General features: G+C 34.2%; 1 protein-coding gene across 1 annotated transcript; it reads left to right on the plus strand.

The window, feature by feature from the left end:
• The first annotated feature begins 3,090 nt into the window (after positions 1–3,090).
• On the plus strand, positions 3,091–14,781 carry LOC146739402 (uncharacterized). The gene is made up of 10 exons (XM_085502762.1): positions 3,091–3,251; positions 10,332–10,411; positions 10,743–10,770; positions 11,246–11,401; positions 12,594–12,716; positions 12,921–12,996; positions 13,143–13,186; positions 13,747–13,908; positions 14,012–14,090; positions 14,703–14,781. Exons 2-10 carry the CDS (start codon positions 10,343–10,345, stop codon positions 14,779–14,781), a joined length of 816 nt encoding a protein of 271 aa, XP_085358888.1. The 5' UTR covers positions 3,091–3,251; positions 10,332–10,342.
• Positions 14,782–14,936: the final 155 nt, after the last annotated feature.

Here is a 14,936-nt window from a genome sequence, read left to right on the forward strand (position 1 = left end):
ATTTTGTCGGTTTTTGCAGGCGGTTACACGCATTGAGCATTCGTTTCGATAAGTATTACCGTCAGAGCCACACACTGGTATATACCCTTTATAACACATGAATGGACAGACGCATCTATCCCATTTGCACTGCACATAAAATCCGCATCTCATCGACGCACACGGATCGGGATTTTGTCCTGAAAATGAATTAAATTAGTTAATATAAGGCAATCAGTCACTAAATTTTAGTCTAGCCACACTACATGAAATACTATAAAAAATATCGGGGATTTATTCCCAAAAGCATACAGTGGCTAAGCGCTATGCTTCAGAAAAATGTCTATCCGCTCCAGATTATTTATTTTTGTAGATGAAACTATCATATCCCCTTGTCTTATTTGTATATCTAGAAAGTTTGTTTATTTATTTAGTTCCTGACCACCTCGTTTTGTTTCAGTTACTATAGATACCAAATCATAATGCAAATGCTATAGCCTGCCTGGCAGCTTATATGCAAACTTAAATTTACCGGCACAATCCAGTACGCTACCATCATCATTGACAAATTTTGCCTTACATTCCGCACAGTAATCAACTTCACATCGTGCGTATGGATATCGCTCGCACTGAGTGACTTCGCAGGGGTTTGTTGGACATTGTAAAGACTTAGTACCATCTGGGCAAATGAACGTGTCCTGGGGAATGGCATCTGTCGCGTATGTCGCTGAAATATGTAAAAGAACAAAGTTTGGTTTATATATGATTTAACGAGAACAAACACATGGAAGTACTGTAATTTTGGGCGTGCGTATAATATGCAATATGCCGAATACTTCTGATTATTCAAAGACATATATATATTTATATGCATACCATGTTGACACTTGTTCATATGTTGTACATGCATATGCTGCTGCTTTTTGCAGGCGATTACACGCATTGAGCATTCGTTTCGATAAGTATTACCGTCAGAGCCACACACTGGTATATACCCTTTATAACACTCGAATGGACAGACGCATCTACCCCATTTGCACTGTGCATAAAATCCACATCTTATTGTCGCACATGGATCATCATTTTGTTCTGAAAATGAATTAATAGGTGAACTTAAGAAATCGGTCATGATTATCGGGTATATATTTCTACAAACATAATAATATGGCTGAGCGTTATATTTGAAAAAAACATATCATATCAAATATATTATCATCTGAAACTAGTTGTATGTTTGTTTGTTTGTTTATTTTCTGACTAGCTTAATTTGTATCTGGATAGTATATATATAATGAATTATAATGTAGCTGTTAAAGCCTGTCAGCGTATAATAGTTATTACCAGAGCAGTCCAATACGCTACCATCATCGTCGATGAATGTTGCCTTACATCCCCACAATAATCAACCTCAGGGGTTCGTTAGACATTGTACAGAGTTGGTACCGCCGGGGCAGGTGAATGTGTCCTGGAAATGAACATTTTATGAGCACTGTATAAGTATGAAAGTAATTTGACAATATACAAATACACGGGCCAGAGAGAGAGGGTAATCGGTTTAATTTTGCAATAACATGTAGTATAACAGAAATGTGCGATAACAATGTATATATTAATCACAATGTTATTTTTTTGGATAAAAGATGTTTAAGAAAGATATTCTGAAACCTAATCTATGCTCTATAATATGACATACTCACCACAGCCCTGCATACAATAAAACTACACGCTGCCCCAATCGATATTCTCAATAAAACTGGTAGCGTCCGCATTTTGATTACCTAAAATTATCCATATAAATTTATATGTGTATCAATAGAATAGTTGACGTTAAAATGATAATAAATTCCGACATTCCGCCTTACTGTACAAACGCGAATGTAAAGCAACGGCGTTGGGTAGTATAAGCGCACCATACGATATACGTGTTGTAATAGCTAAAGTAAACATGGCCTGTTATTAAAGGTAAATTCGAGTATGTCAGTTATAGTTATGTCACCTCTTAATCAAACACATATGGGCTTGCGATGTTATTCCATTTCTATACTCCAAAGATTAACATTTTGTTTAGTAGATTTTATAATTACGCGGGCACGTAGTAACATATGATTTGAGATACAGTACAGATGAAGAGTTGTTATAATGATGATGTCAAATTATTTCCTCGTGACGGTAATACTTTTATAAATGTTCCCTGTATCAGTAGCATTTACTGTTTCATAATTACCTAATTTATTCATATCATGAAATGAATCAGTGAAAATTACATTAAACAGTAAATCAATTAGACTTGCGGACAGTATCTTGTTTATTTTCTGGTGTTTTGTTCAATAAAATAAAATATTTAGAGAGAGTGTTACTGCGAAATAACCCTTGCAAGGGACATACGTCTCGTGTTTATAACGCTGTAACCCGTCTTTCGCCATGTGTACACTCACATGATAAATTATTTTATAGAAAACACCAAAAAAAATACAAGAGAATGTTATTAAGTGTAAACTTCATCGGTATATCATCATAGATTTAGTGAAATACCATGACATTGAAACTAATTTTAGTTTTGCTGCCCTCTCTGGCAATTCCGCCTTTGGTCTGTGTTAAAATGGGATTTCATGATGGTGTAGGTTTGTAATAAAATCATGTACAATTTCACGTGTGTTTCTTAGTTTGTTTATTTTTTATTTGCAATCAAATATACTATATCATTTGACTATGACAATTGTTTGTGAAAAGCCATTGTGTCAACACAGGTGGCGCTATTCAGCACAGACCTGTGTCTTATGACGCATAACTAGCCTCTGAAGGCTAAATATCAATAATCCACCATTTATTCAGCGTTTCTTCCGCGGAACTATATACAAGTATTTTTTTCTTGTTTTTAACACATTCTCTCCTTATTTTTAGCAAGATTGAATCTTTAATGAATTGATCAATTAAAATACCGCACAACACTCATCAGCATGCCTTATCTTATTAACATTAAAATGTATGTAAATTGCGAGGTTAAAGGTCTAATGTTTCTCAATACTGTATTGACAAGCAGATCGCCGGAAACCAACCGAATAGCGCCATCTGTGTTGGTACAGTGTGGAAATAGTTCCGACCACTTTTCCCATAGTTCCACGCGCGGTATGTGTCAGATCGTTTGGTTTGCGGCGTTCTGCGTGTCAATGGTGAAAAGCAGCTACTCTAACCAACCAACTAACTAACTACGCATGACTGCCATGCGTTGTTAGAGCTGTGCAAAAACACGTTTTCTTTGCTTCAAATACTTAGTAAGTGACTATTTTTATTCCAATACGTTTTGTAAATACTTCTTAGTTACTGCCGTTTATTCATTTTGTTTTCTCGGTAAAAATCTACCGTATTTTAGTTGATTATGTTTTTCACTTTTAGTTTGCTCCTCGTGGGGCTTTTCCAAGATGGCGGCCTCCACGGCGAGTACACGTGTTAACCATTTTGCAGGGCTAACACGTAAACATGGTCTGAAATGCGAATCAATTGATGGGATACCAATTGAAGCATATGTTAAAAGTATTTCTGCTATTCTCAAACCTGTGAATATTATTGCCGCTTCCCGAATGAGCGGAAGTGTTATTGTTTTTCTCGACTCTGTGAACGCTGTTGAAACTGTTTGTACAGCTGGTCTGTCAGTGGGAGACTGCTTTACCCATGTGCAACCCCTTGTTAAACCTGCCACTAAAATAATTCTCTCAGGTGTACTCCCATATATACTAAATCACATTATTCAAACTGAACTGTCAAAGTATGGCCGCGTTGTTAGCAATTTGCGCTTAATTCCACTGGGGTTCAAACAACACGAGCTGAAACACGTCAAATCCTTTCGCCGCCAAGTTTATATGTTGTGCGACAATAATGAACTTGACGGTGTCATTAATTTCACTCATGAGAAGCGGCAATATCGTATCTACTTGTCAACTGATGATATTGTTTGTCACAGGTGTCAAAAAAGGGACATATTATGAGAAACTGCCCAGTAAGTCAACAGCAAACTTCAAACGACCCAGTTCGCGATCATTCTATTCCAAATAGTAAAACCCGCCCCTACCCTGAACCAATACCTGTTGATCAGTCTACTATTGCTACTCGTGATAGAACTGATGAAGCAAACGACATTACCGACGCCATAAAATACCATGTGAAAAATGGACACCTATTTTCCCAGCATACATTTCGCACTAACTAGCCAAGACTTGTTGTGTAATTTCAACCAATTTCAATTGTCAAATACTGCCTTTTAAGTAATCAAATTGACATTAAACTTGGTTTTCCATTTAGAATAGAATATTGTCTTCTCATTTCATGAAATTCAGACACATAAATTAAATTGTACGATTAGAGGAGGGTTACACAAAAATATGCTAATTACGATAAACATGACAGCTGTGAATTGTGTTAATAAATCATGAAACCAGAGATAAAAGTAAACTTGCCTAAAAGAGTAAGTCATGGTTTATCAAGTAACTATGCTACTTGAGAATTTGAATTTAGGGGGGGGGGGGCAAAAAAATCTTGCCCCCCAAAATATGGTTTTGTATGACTTGGGGTGTTTCCAGTCTAAAATCAATTATATGGTATTTTATGCGTTCAGATTGTGCAGAACGTAGGGCATTTATCTTATGGCATTATATGGCTACAGTAATAATTAAAGATATGGTACTTTATGGTTTCAGAAGGAATAAGTACTCAGCCAGATAATATGGGTTTTTATGGCTTGGGAAAGGAAATCGTTGATCCATAAAATACCATGTTATGGTAAAATATGGTTTGGGGAATACACGTTTATTTTATCATAACCTCAGGACCACAAAATATTGTACTTTATGGTTTCAGAAGGAATAAGTTTTCTGCCAGACAATATGGGTTTTTATGGATTGGGAAAGGAAATCATTGGACCATAAAATACCATGTTATGGTGATATATGGCTTCAGGTTTTTATTTGAGAAAATATAATTACCTAAATGCGACGATCAAATTCTGTTAAACTCTGAATAATTTTGAAACTCAAAATGATGTCAACAGATTTAGCATTTACATGTACTGCCCGTGTAGTAACCTTTTCATGGGCTAAAACAGCTGTCATTTTGAAAATGTTAATGATCTTCATTTGTTTATAGACTAGCGGCACTAGAAGAATTTGTTTAGCAAAAGAAATGAACATTTCTACAGTTTGACCACTGATATATTTTGGCTAAAGAAAAACTAAGTATAAATATGATAAACAAAAACGTCTGGACAGATAGAAGCAAACATATGTCATTAGTCCAAACAGATTTGCACCTGTGTATCAAATTTTAATGAAATCTTGATGGTATAGTAACACATGGTTTAGTGAAGTCTGACACCATGTATTACCATAAAATTTTAAATCTGAAGCCATAATATACCATTTCACAATCAAGTATCATATAAAATGCCATAAATTACCATATTCAATCCAAGTGTAACAAATTGTACCATAACAAAACCATAATGTCCATAATAGCTGATACCATAATAAACCATAAATCCATACCAACATCAATATGGTCCAATCCATAAAAAGCCATGTGTGATTTTTTAGTGATGACTAGAAAAATACCTTTCGTGTATTTCATAAAAGTAGTATAATACATAAAAGACATCATAATAGATATAATGCATACAAGTTGTAAGAATATTCCATAATCTAAAGTTTGGGAGATGTAAAACCAAAAGAGACATTGTGCAAAAATGGCTATGGTATTTTAAGGTATCAGGCAAAAATGCCCTCTATTTTCACAAGGTTTTTTATGGTGTCGGTAGGATAACACAAAATATATATTGGCTAAAAGAGGGTTAATGAAAATGGTGATAATGATAACAATAGTCAAACGATGGAAGTTGACGACACGCCCGAAAAAGTCACGGAAACAATACTATAAATGATAAAGGTGACGATAACGTAATAGGTGTCAATGTGTAAACTATACTACTAATCCTGCTAATCATAATGCGTCGCAACATAAACAAATATTTATCGCAAAGTTTTATTTTTATTTTTCCAGTTTGGTTTTACAAAAAAGTGAGACATTTCGTTATCGTCACAAAATAAACCGGAAGTTAAATTGGACAGAGATTAAAATACACGAGAATTTCACGCAACATGTTTTGCCTGACAGAATCTCGTAAGTATATGAATATACTTCAGAGATTATGAGTATATGTATATTGAAATGTAATATTTCGGAGGATGCCATCATGGGAACATTGTACACCACTGTATTTGAGATGAAAGCATAATGCAGGCTAACAAGTCGTGGTACAGGGATATATATTATAAACGAAATTGTTTGCAGGATTACAATCTGAATACCATTAATTAACTATTAATAATTGATACAGTACACCGAATCCGTCCTGTAATATACAGCGTATCCCGACGATAAACGGTTTGGGGTCACAGAGTATTGTTTTTTATGGATATTGTCGCCGGATATTTAATTACGTTATCCTGTCGATAGTAAATCATGTGTAAATTTTTGAGGAATTCCGTGAGATTTTGTTAAGACGTGGAATCTGCAATACAGTCTGGTTAAGTTTGACCACTTAAGATTGTGTGTTAATTATACATCGCACTATTATGCAGCATCACGCCTCCGTTCAATCCCGATCCAGTGATAATTAGAAAAAATAGCCTGAAATAAATCAGCGTGTAAACTGTCATGTGAACAATTCACGTATTGAGCTACAGCTCACACTTCATGGAATGTAGGATATATATTCATATATATATTCATATATATTCGTTTGTTTAATTGTGATGTAAAATTTTATTGTAAATTTTATTTTGAGCTTCTCGTCAGTCGTACATATAGATACATCATTAACGTAGAGCAATTTATTTTCCTTATTGTTTACTAGATGTTGTGTCAATAATACCAAATAATCATGCACATAAAATGGACAGAATATATAGATATAATGCTGGTCGTTAAAGAGGCTCTACGTGAATGTCAATCAGCTGGTGAAAACAAGAATCGGTTATTTTGGAAGAGATTCCCTGCATCAAATAACGATCCAGTTATCTACAGAGAATGTAGATTTTTGGATAACATTATGTATATATATATTGGGCAATTGGTTAATACAAATATTGGCTGTATAGCTGGAATGGTAATACAAGAGCACGATGTCGCGCAGCTTCAACGCGAGTGGTGCCCTAGGGGATCCAGTATCATCGAGTATTGCAAATTCAAAGTCTGACAAGCGAGACTATATGTACGGCATGAGCCATTGATTCGGATTCAAAGACTGACTGTAGTATTTTTTATTCTAGAAACACAATATTTCAACAATTGTAATGACGTGGCAACACATGTAGGCTGACACATAAAACATACATGTAAAAAGCGCCCGCTAGAAACGACCAACGTATTCATTTGCCGCCTGTATTCATTTGAACCATAATATGCGCACACGTAATAACGAATGCGTAGACGTATTGTCAGCAGATATAATCCACGCCATGGGAATGCAGCCAAACACCGAACGGAAACAAAAAAGCCAGCGGCAAATATTTGTTTGTAATAAAAATTACAAAGCAAAACAGGTTTACTGGATATTTTATTACTAACGCTCATCATATAAACTAGTTCTCAAAAAAATAGGTTGAAAAACAGGCGACGACGATACAAAACTCGTGTTCAGAAAGAAAAGGGATTCTTCTTTTATTGTGTTGCATCGCCGCTAGGTGGCGCGATTTGTAGCACAGGTGTATCGGAGGACACGTACATTCCTGTGTCATCAATTCATCTGTCATTTCGTTATCTGTAGTCAAGCTTGTAGATAAACCGTTTTTTTATGAATGGAAATGTTCCAACAGCTATTTAATATATCATGCCTACGTCACATGGATTCATATGGTCTCGAAGTGGAATTTTAAAAATATGGAAAACGCAGACAATAACGTAAATAATTTCAACCTCAAATGCGTTACTTTGCTGTCTTAGGTTTATTGCGTTTCTAAAATATCTAAATGCCGCGATATTTATAAATGCGCAAGTAACTATTCTATGTTTTGTTTAATTATTTGTTTGCTTGAATTAAATGTCAACCGTGAATTAGTCAATCACATTACATAACACGCCACTGGAAAACAAAAATTTGCAAAAATACGCACATCACAAACCCAGTATGCGTATTATCCAGAATTTTTCAACAATCATAATTCAAAACCCTTTATTACCTATTTCACATGGGATTCTATTAAAAACATGATTAATAACTGAAAAGATATGTTTTTATAATTGAACCAAACGTGATAGTGCGACCGATACACTCGCAGTACAGCATGTGCAATTTTACTATGTATTTGTAATTTATGTTGAAGAATAAATAACTTTGCACCCACGCAAATAATAGAGTTGGAAATTAACTTTTTCCTCAAACATACTTGCTTTCTTTCCTGAAACTTTAATAATCCTTAATTATCTAAAAAAAACGAGAAACAAGCAAACTAATCACTAACCAGATGCAATATGTTCTCTCAAGGACCGTATGGCGTACACTTTGTTATTTTATTACATCTATTGTTTTCATAAATTACAAACATGTGTTGGCATTTTTTTGAAAAATCCGTATTATTAACGATAAGAGTTGGATTATTATTTTGATAACTAATCAATATTTCATGTACCGACAAAGCAAGTATTAGTGTATAAAGTAGCGATTTTTTACCATAGTACACACACGGCAGATGACGGTCCAATTTTAAGGTTAGTCTTATGAAATGTTGTTGGTGCATATTTAATAAGTAGATGCGTACTTTATGTGTTACTTACTTAGCACGCATTAGACTTGACATGAAGTTAGGTGTCACGGCCTTAAGTCACATGGCAGTCCTACTGTACTGCGAGAACGAAATTACACATTTAAAACCGAACTTCTATTAATATTTTTACTGTGATACGTATAAATTCGAATAATTTTGTGTTCATATAATACTATGCGAATATAAACAATCGATTGCTAAGGTTATTTATTTCACAATAAGACAGTTATGTAGTAATATTCGTGATTATATACGTAGGGCGATTTTGAGACGCAATCTCTGGCTAAATCGCCGATCTCTTTTTTTGCTTTCCAACGTGAACAATAGACCGTGACATCGACACATTTGCATAAATTATATGAAAAAACGGGGCTTTTACGGAAAAAAAACAATACAGTATTTTAATGTTTTGTACTAAAATGCGTTACAACTAATGAAAACATTTCAAATCTCAGCTAGCAAAAACAGACCTACTGCCAAGGTCTGTTCAAATTTCAAATTGTTCGATTTCTGCCATGGGTAAAAATAAACCAGCATTACGCTGTACTCGAACATTTCTGATTGCATACGTTTCAGGATTTGTCGGCCTTTCTATGTTTTTGACCAGATAGATGCTTCTAAAATTCGTAAACACGAATGACTACAACGTATTTATTTGAATCTTCCTATCATTAAAAGTTTTGTCAAAATTGAATTTTTACGCGAGTTAAATTAACTTAAAAAATGTGACATTCCCGCGCTTTTATAAGGTTTTCCCTATGTTAACAACAATCTGTCATTACAGTGACTAGCTAGTGTGGTATGAATCCACACTCGGTCGATGTGGTACTTCGCATCGTAGACTCATAATATCGAAGTTGTTAGCTTAGAAAATAAGGACTGAAAGTATTACCGAACAAGCAAACCTACAGCGTTAACGCGTTAACTGAATATTGATTCGCTGTCCATCGTGTATTTTCGTAAAAACCCGAATTGTATTTGTCTCAGCACAGTGTGAATGTTTTTGAAGTCAACATAGTGACGGACATACCCTTGAGGCTATACCTCGCAATGAAAAACAATTTGTGTAATATGTTAATTAAATAAACAATGTTTACGCTTAATCCGAATTGCAATGAACAAACCAGCCAGCCAACCAACCATCAGGTGTTCTATTTGATATCCTTCTGCGAGAGTACGTTCTTTCATGTAAATTTTAAACGAGTAACGAAATACTAACGAAAATCCTAACGTATGTATAACTTCAGACCCAGAGAAATAATAATCTGATTCGTTACGCTTTAAATCTGATCGCTCGTTGTATCAAAACATAAATACATTTTAATATGCATTGTATTCGGCAGCAATGAACTTAATGTGGAAATGAGTTACACGGTGACGTATGTTCTTTCGACAAATATTAATCAGTTTGCTTGGGTGTGTACTAGTATAGTCTCATTGGCTGTTGCTCATAGTATTCCGCGAATCGGTGCGCTTTATTTTATCGCCTTTATTAATTTACGTTTTTTATCACACTAAAATTTTCACCATGTTTTCATTCAGTTGTCTGCAACATGAAGTTAAGTTTATTATTGGTAGTTTACACATGCGTAATTGCATGTGCAAATGCACGCGGTTTAAGGGTAAGTATAATTAAATAAATACTCATTTCCGTTGTTGTATATATATTCCCCCTGATTGTCTTCGGCCATTTAAACGAAAATTTAGTTTCGATAGAAGCTTAAATTGAATGCACGTTACCAAGACACTGTATATTGGGAACATTTCAATACCTAAGTGAAAAAACATTAGATAGTACAAAACACAAGTGTATGTAGTATAAGAACAATTTTACTCTCTATACATTTTACGTCCTGATTACACATGCCTTTTCAAATTCACGCTGTATATCACATCTATTGCCTTCCTCAGTGTAAATTTAACGCCGTACTTTTCTTTTTCTCGACATACCAGCAAGTTGAAATAATAAGCGCCACTGCTGGTGAGTATTTGTATTCATTGTTTCAACGTATTAACACGATATTCCTGATTAATTAAAACTACACGGTGTGTTACAAATATCGATAGTGTGAAGTGATGGCCTGGATAAGATATTATCCAAATCAATATCAATATATTTGGAGAGCTTTGATTAATAGTGATATAAATTATATCCTAATCTGCAATCATAATATATATATATTATAGCTCGGGCTCATTTTTTTTACAAACTCATATTTTCTCTTGGTTGCATCATGGAGGTACATACCTCTATGGTTGCATACTTTGAAGCCCATTTATCTTCCTTGATTCTCTTCTTACCTCCAAGATTTGATCCTATTTAGTGAAATGTTTGTAAATTAGTTTGAAATACTATTATAATAACAATAGTTTATGAAGTATATCAAGCATCATATAGATTGTAGTGACGACTGTGTTGTTGAAAGTCATTTCATATATTTGAAATATTATTCTAGAATTGAGATGTTCCGATGGATCATTGGTTAACTGCTTAGTGGATCCATGTGATGTGACGTCATGCGAACTTCCTTATGCTGGATGTGAAGCGGATTACTGCGGTGGTTGTAACGCTATATACTATGATGCTGACGGCAATGTATTGGATTGTTCGGGTAATTATACCATAACTGATTATATCATTGAGTACCATCTTATGTATTGACTATGTAGTTTACTTTTGTTTTTGTGTGCCGTTTTATCAATGGTTGTCAATCAATTGTTTTGTGTTCTTGACTTGTAGATTTCCCTATAAGACTTTTGTTTGAGGATTTATGGTTGGATATGTTATTGCAACATTGGAACACAGAAATGTTTCAGCAGGCTTACCTTTGTTTACTGGTTTAATGTTGTTCATTAATCCACAGCTCAATTTATGCATTCGAGTTAATCGCAAGCTAGATCGACGTGGTAATCATCAAAGTGTATGTTTTGTAATACGTCAAAAATAGTTAATAATACAACTATGAGTCAATATCATTGATGTTTCACCTCATAATACGACTTGGATATAATAAACCGTACTGAAGAATTTTCCAGTATATGTTCACTCTTGTTATATCGTAAAATATTACGATTTCAATAGCACTACATCCAAAGTTACACTTTTTACCAAGGAGATTGTAACAAACTTAAATATAAAGATGCAATCATGATTCGAGTCTTCAGGCTGAGAATTGCCCGCATCATGTTGTCAAACTGTTTTTATCCCGGCTAAGCTTGATTACTTAGAACAACAAAAGTGTCGTCTGCGTATAGACATATTTTAATAACAAATCAAATATTTCATTAAGCTTTTTACAAACTATTGACATGTATTTGAAAATCTAAACGATACACCCTGTGATCTTGATATCAAAACATGAGTGGGAATGTGGCACAACAAATAACGATGTATATCCATCTTTTAGAACTTTATTTGGAATTGCTCCTTAATTTGTTTGATGTGTTTGCCTTGTTCAGCATGTTCGTAGTTTAACAAAGTTAGTTATAATTATTATTGTTAGTTATTATCTTTCTATACCGTAATTACGCTAGATATCCACCACTTCATTTATAAAAATAAGTCCCATAACACTCACACGTCAGCTGTTTGTATAAACCTTATAGCTTTTATTTTGAAGCTTTGGTTTTCTTAAAGATTTGTTTTGTTTTATAATCACGGAAGCTTTGAATTTCTTACTTTAATACACGTACTCTGTATATTTTTATACTTCCTCTTCACAGTTGGGCTAAAGAGTTTTAAACGCGTTTATCAAATATTCCTACTTCTGATGCTATTGTCGTACCGTACTTTGTTATTTTCAGATCTCCTTGGCGAATGTCCAAGAATTGGTAATGATGACCAAATATGTGTCCCGTGCATAAGTGACAGGAACTGCGGTACCTCTGAAAAATGTTGTGATGATTGTTGCAAGGTTGCTGTAACAAGTGAGAATTTGATATCAATGTATATTGTAGTACTCATACAATGAAATTTCAATATGTGCTTTAGTCGATATAATAATAACAAAGTTCACCCCAGAAACAGTGGACATACAATGTCAATGACATCATAACTTATTTTCTACCTCGGTTTCGCCTTGGTTAACAATAGGAGTAACGTTTGTATATTGCTAACCCCATTTTATGTAGAGCCGTATGGGTGTCTTATGAGTGATGGTTCATTCTGGCCAGATGGTGCTTATCGTATAATAGACTGTGTCCTATGGTATGTACGAGTACAATGCAATATATAATGTCACGGTTCATTCAATATTCACGTTTATTGTAATATAAAGTAAACACGACAGTGAATTCTGTTCGATTTGTGTATGTGTTATTATTTTGAATATATAATTTACTTTCTTTACTCAGTCAGTGTCAAGGCACGGCGTTTAGGTGCATTGTACAGGTATGCGGTGAGTTCCTTTAAAAGTTTCCACCACAAAATCCTTTAAATTTAATACTTTTTTAGTTCATCGTTTATCAATCATTACTATGTTCATAAAAGATGTCTCGTATTTCAGAGATTTGTGAACGTAAAATTGCAAAGTAATTTAATTATCATGGTACCAGAGCACTTAATGCACGGAGTTTGATTGTTCATGTACAGTAACCAAGACACAATATTATAAATTCTTACATAACCTACATCACATGATGAAATGTAATTTAGAATAGACTTCTACACATCACTGTCTTAAACTAATCCATTTTTAGTTAAGCAAATTAATAATTTATTAACAGCATGTGCAATCAAATCATACAGATTTTTTTTTAGAAATTTTATTAAGTTTTATGATTTTCCTCACGATCAATCTAGCTCCAATGATCTTGAAGTCAGTACTTCTTCATGGATATAGTATCAGTCAATTTTACAACATTGTTATTATTGTCTAAACAAGCGTGTTTCATGTATTATGTCAAATTGGCTTGCGATAAATAAATGAAATTATATTATAAAGTTTTTCTTTCATAGATGTGCATCCATGTACCGGTGGTGTTCATTTGACCTCGCATGGTTATACAGTGTTTTGTGGTACCACTCCTCAAACGGGATCCATTATTATAGAAGACTGTCCATTCGGGTATTCCTGTCTCGGAGATACCAACTATAAATATTCTCTGTGCTGTCCTGATGGTAAAATATTTTTAATATAATTCAGTTTGCACAATTGTATGGACAGTATAAATTTACTCTTTCAATTATGAATATTAATATATTATATTTGATGTACCGACAGATACTACTTTGGGCTGCTATGTGAATAATGCTTATATACCAAATGGTGATTACTATATTAACGACGAGTGTTATGCATGGTGAGTTAAAATGCGTAAGAAACTATTTAAAATGAAAATGAACTTTTGGAAGCATATCTTTATTAGCTTTCCATATAAATTAATTACATTTTAGGGATTCAAGACCTTAAACAGCTTTCATTATTATGTTTATATTCATATTATGCGTTCCTATTCAAAATATATTCACACCAGTTTTTATTTAGTTTAGATTGACCCCATAGAGAAAGCGTTCCTCTGAACGTTCACCGGCTTTAATGAGTATAGTGGGGATGAGTCACACAGAAACTGAAAGTCAAATATAAACTGACAGCTCTCAAATCCTCGTGCTCGTACATTTATTTAGGGGTCTAAATTGTTGGTTGGTAACATATATTTGCTCCACTTAGATTCAAACTTGTTTTTGTTCGATTGTTGATGTCATTTAATTGCTTCCAATACTGCATACATCACACAGATGAGGAAGATGTCATATGTCATACATAGTTTAAGGTTTGTTCTCCTGCGGGCGTCTTGACATCCGGGCATTTCTGCTATGTCACTTTACTTCGTATTGTCGTTATCAAGTGATCTTGTTGCACATGTTTGTCATAATCCAGATGTCATTATAATGTTGACTTTGTTTTTTTTCAGTCAATGTGTAAACGGTAGGATTACACGTGAGGACACACCGTTATGTGGTAAGTGTATATCCATTAACCTCTGCATATGAAATGTGAAAAGGATTTGTTAACGCATAATATAACTTGTTTGTTGACGCTAGTGACGTCATGGACTAGTAGGATCCACAAATCGAGGGCGAGTGGATAATACACCCCATGAGTCCCATTTTCATAAAGACACACATCACATTATGATCTATGCTAC

This window comes from Saccoglossus kowalevskii, chromosome 8, assembly GCF_978046115.1.
Source record: "Saccoglossus kowalevskii chromosome 8, keSacKowa6.1, whole genome shotgun sequence".
Lineage (NCBI taxonomy): Eukaryota > Metazoa > Hemichordata > Enteropneusta > Harrimaniidae > Saccoglossus > Saccoglossus kowalevskii.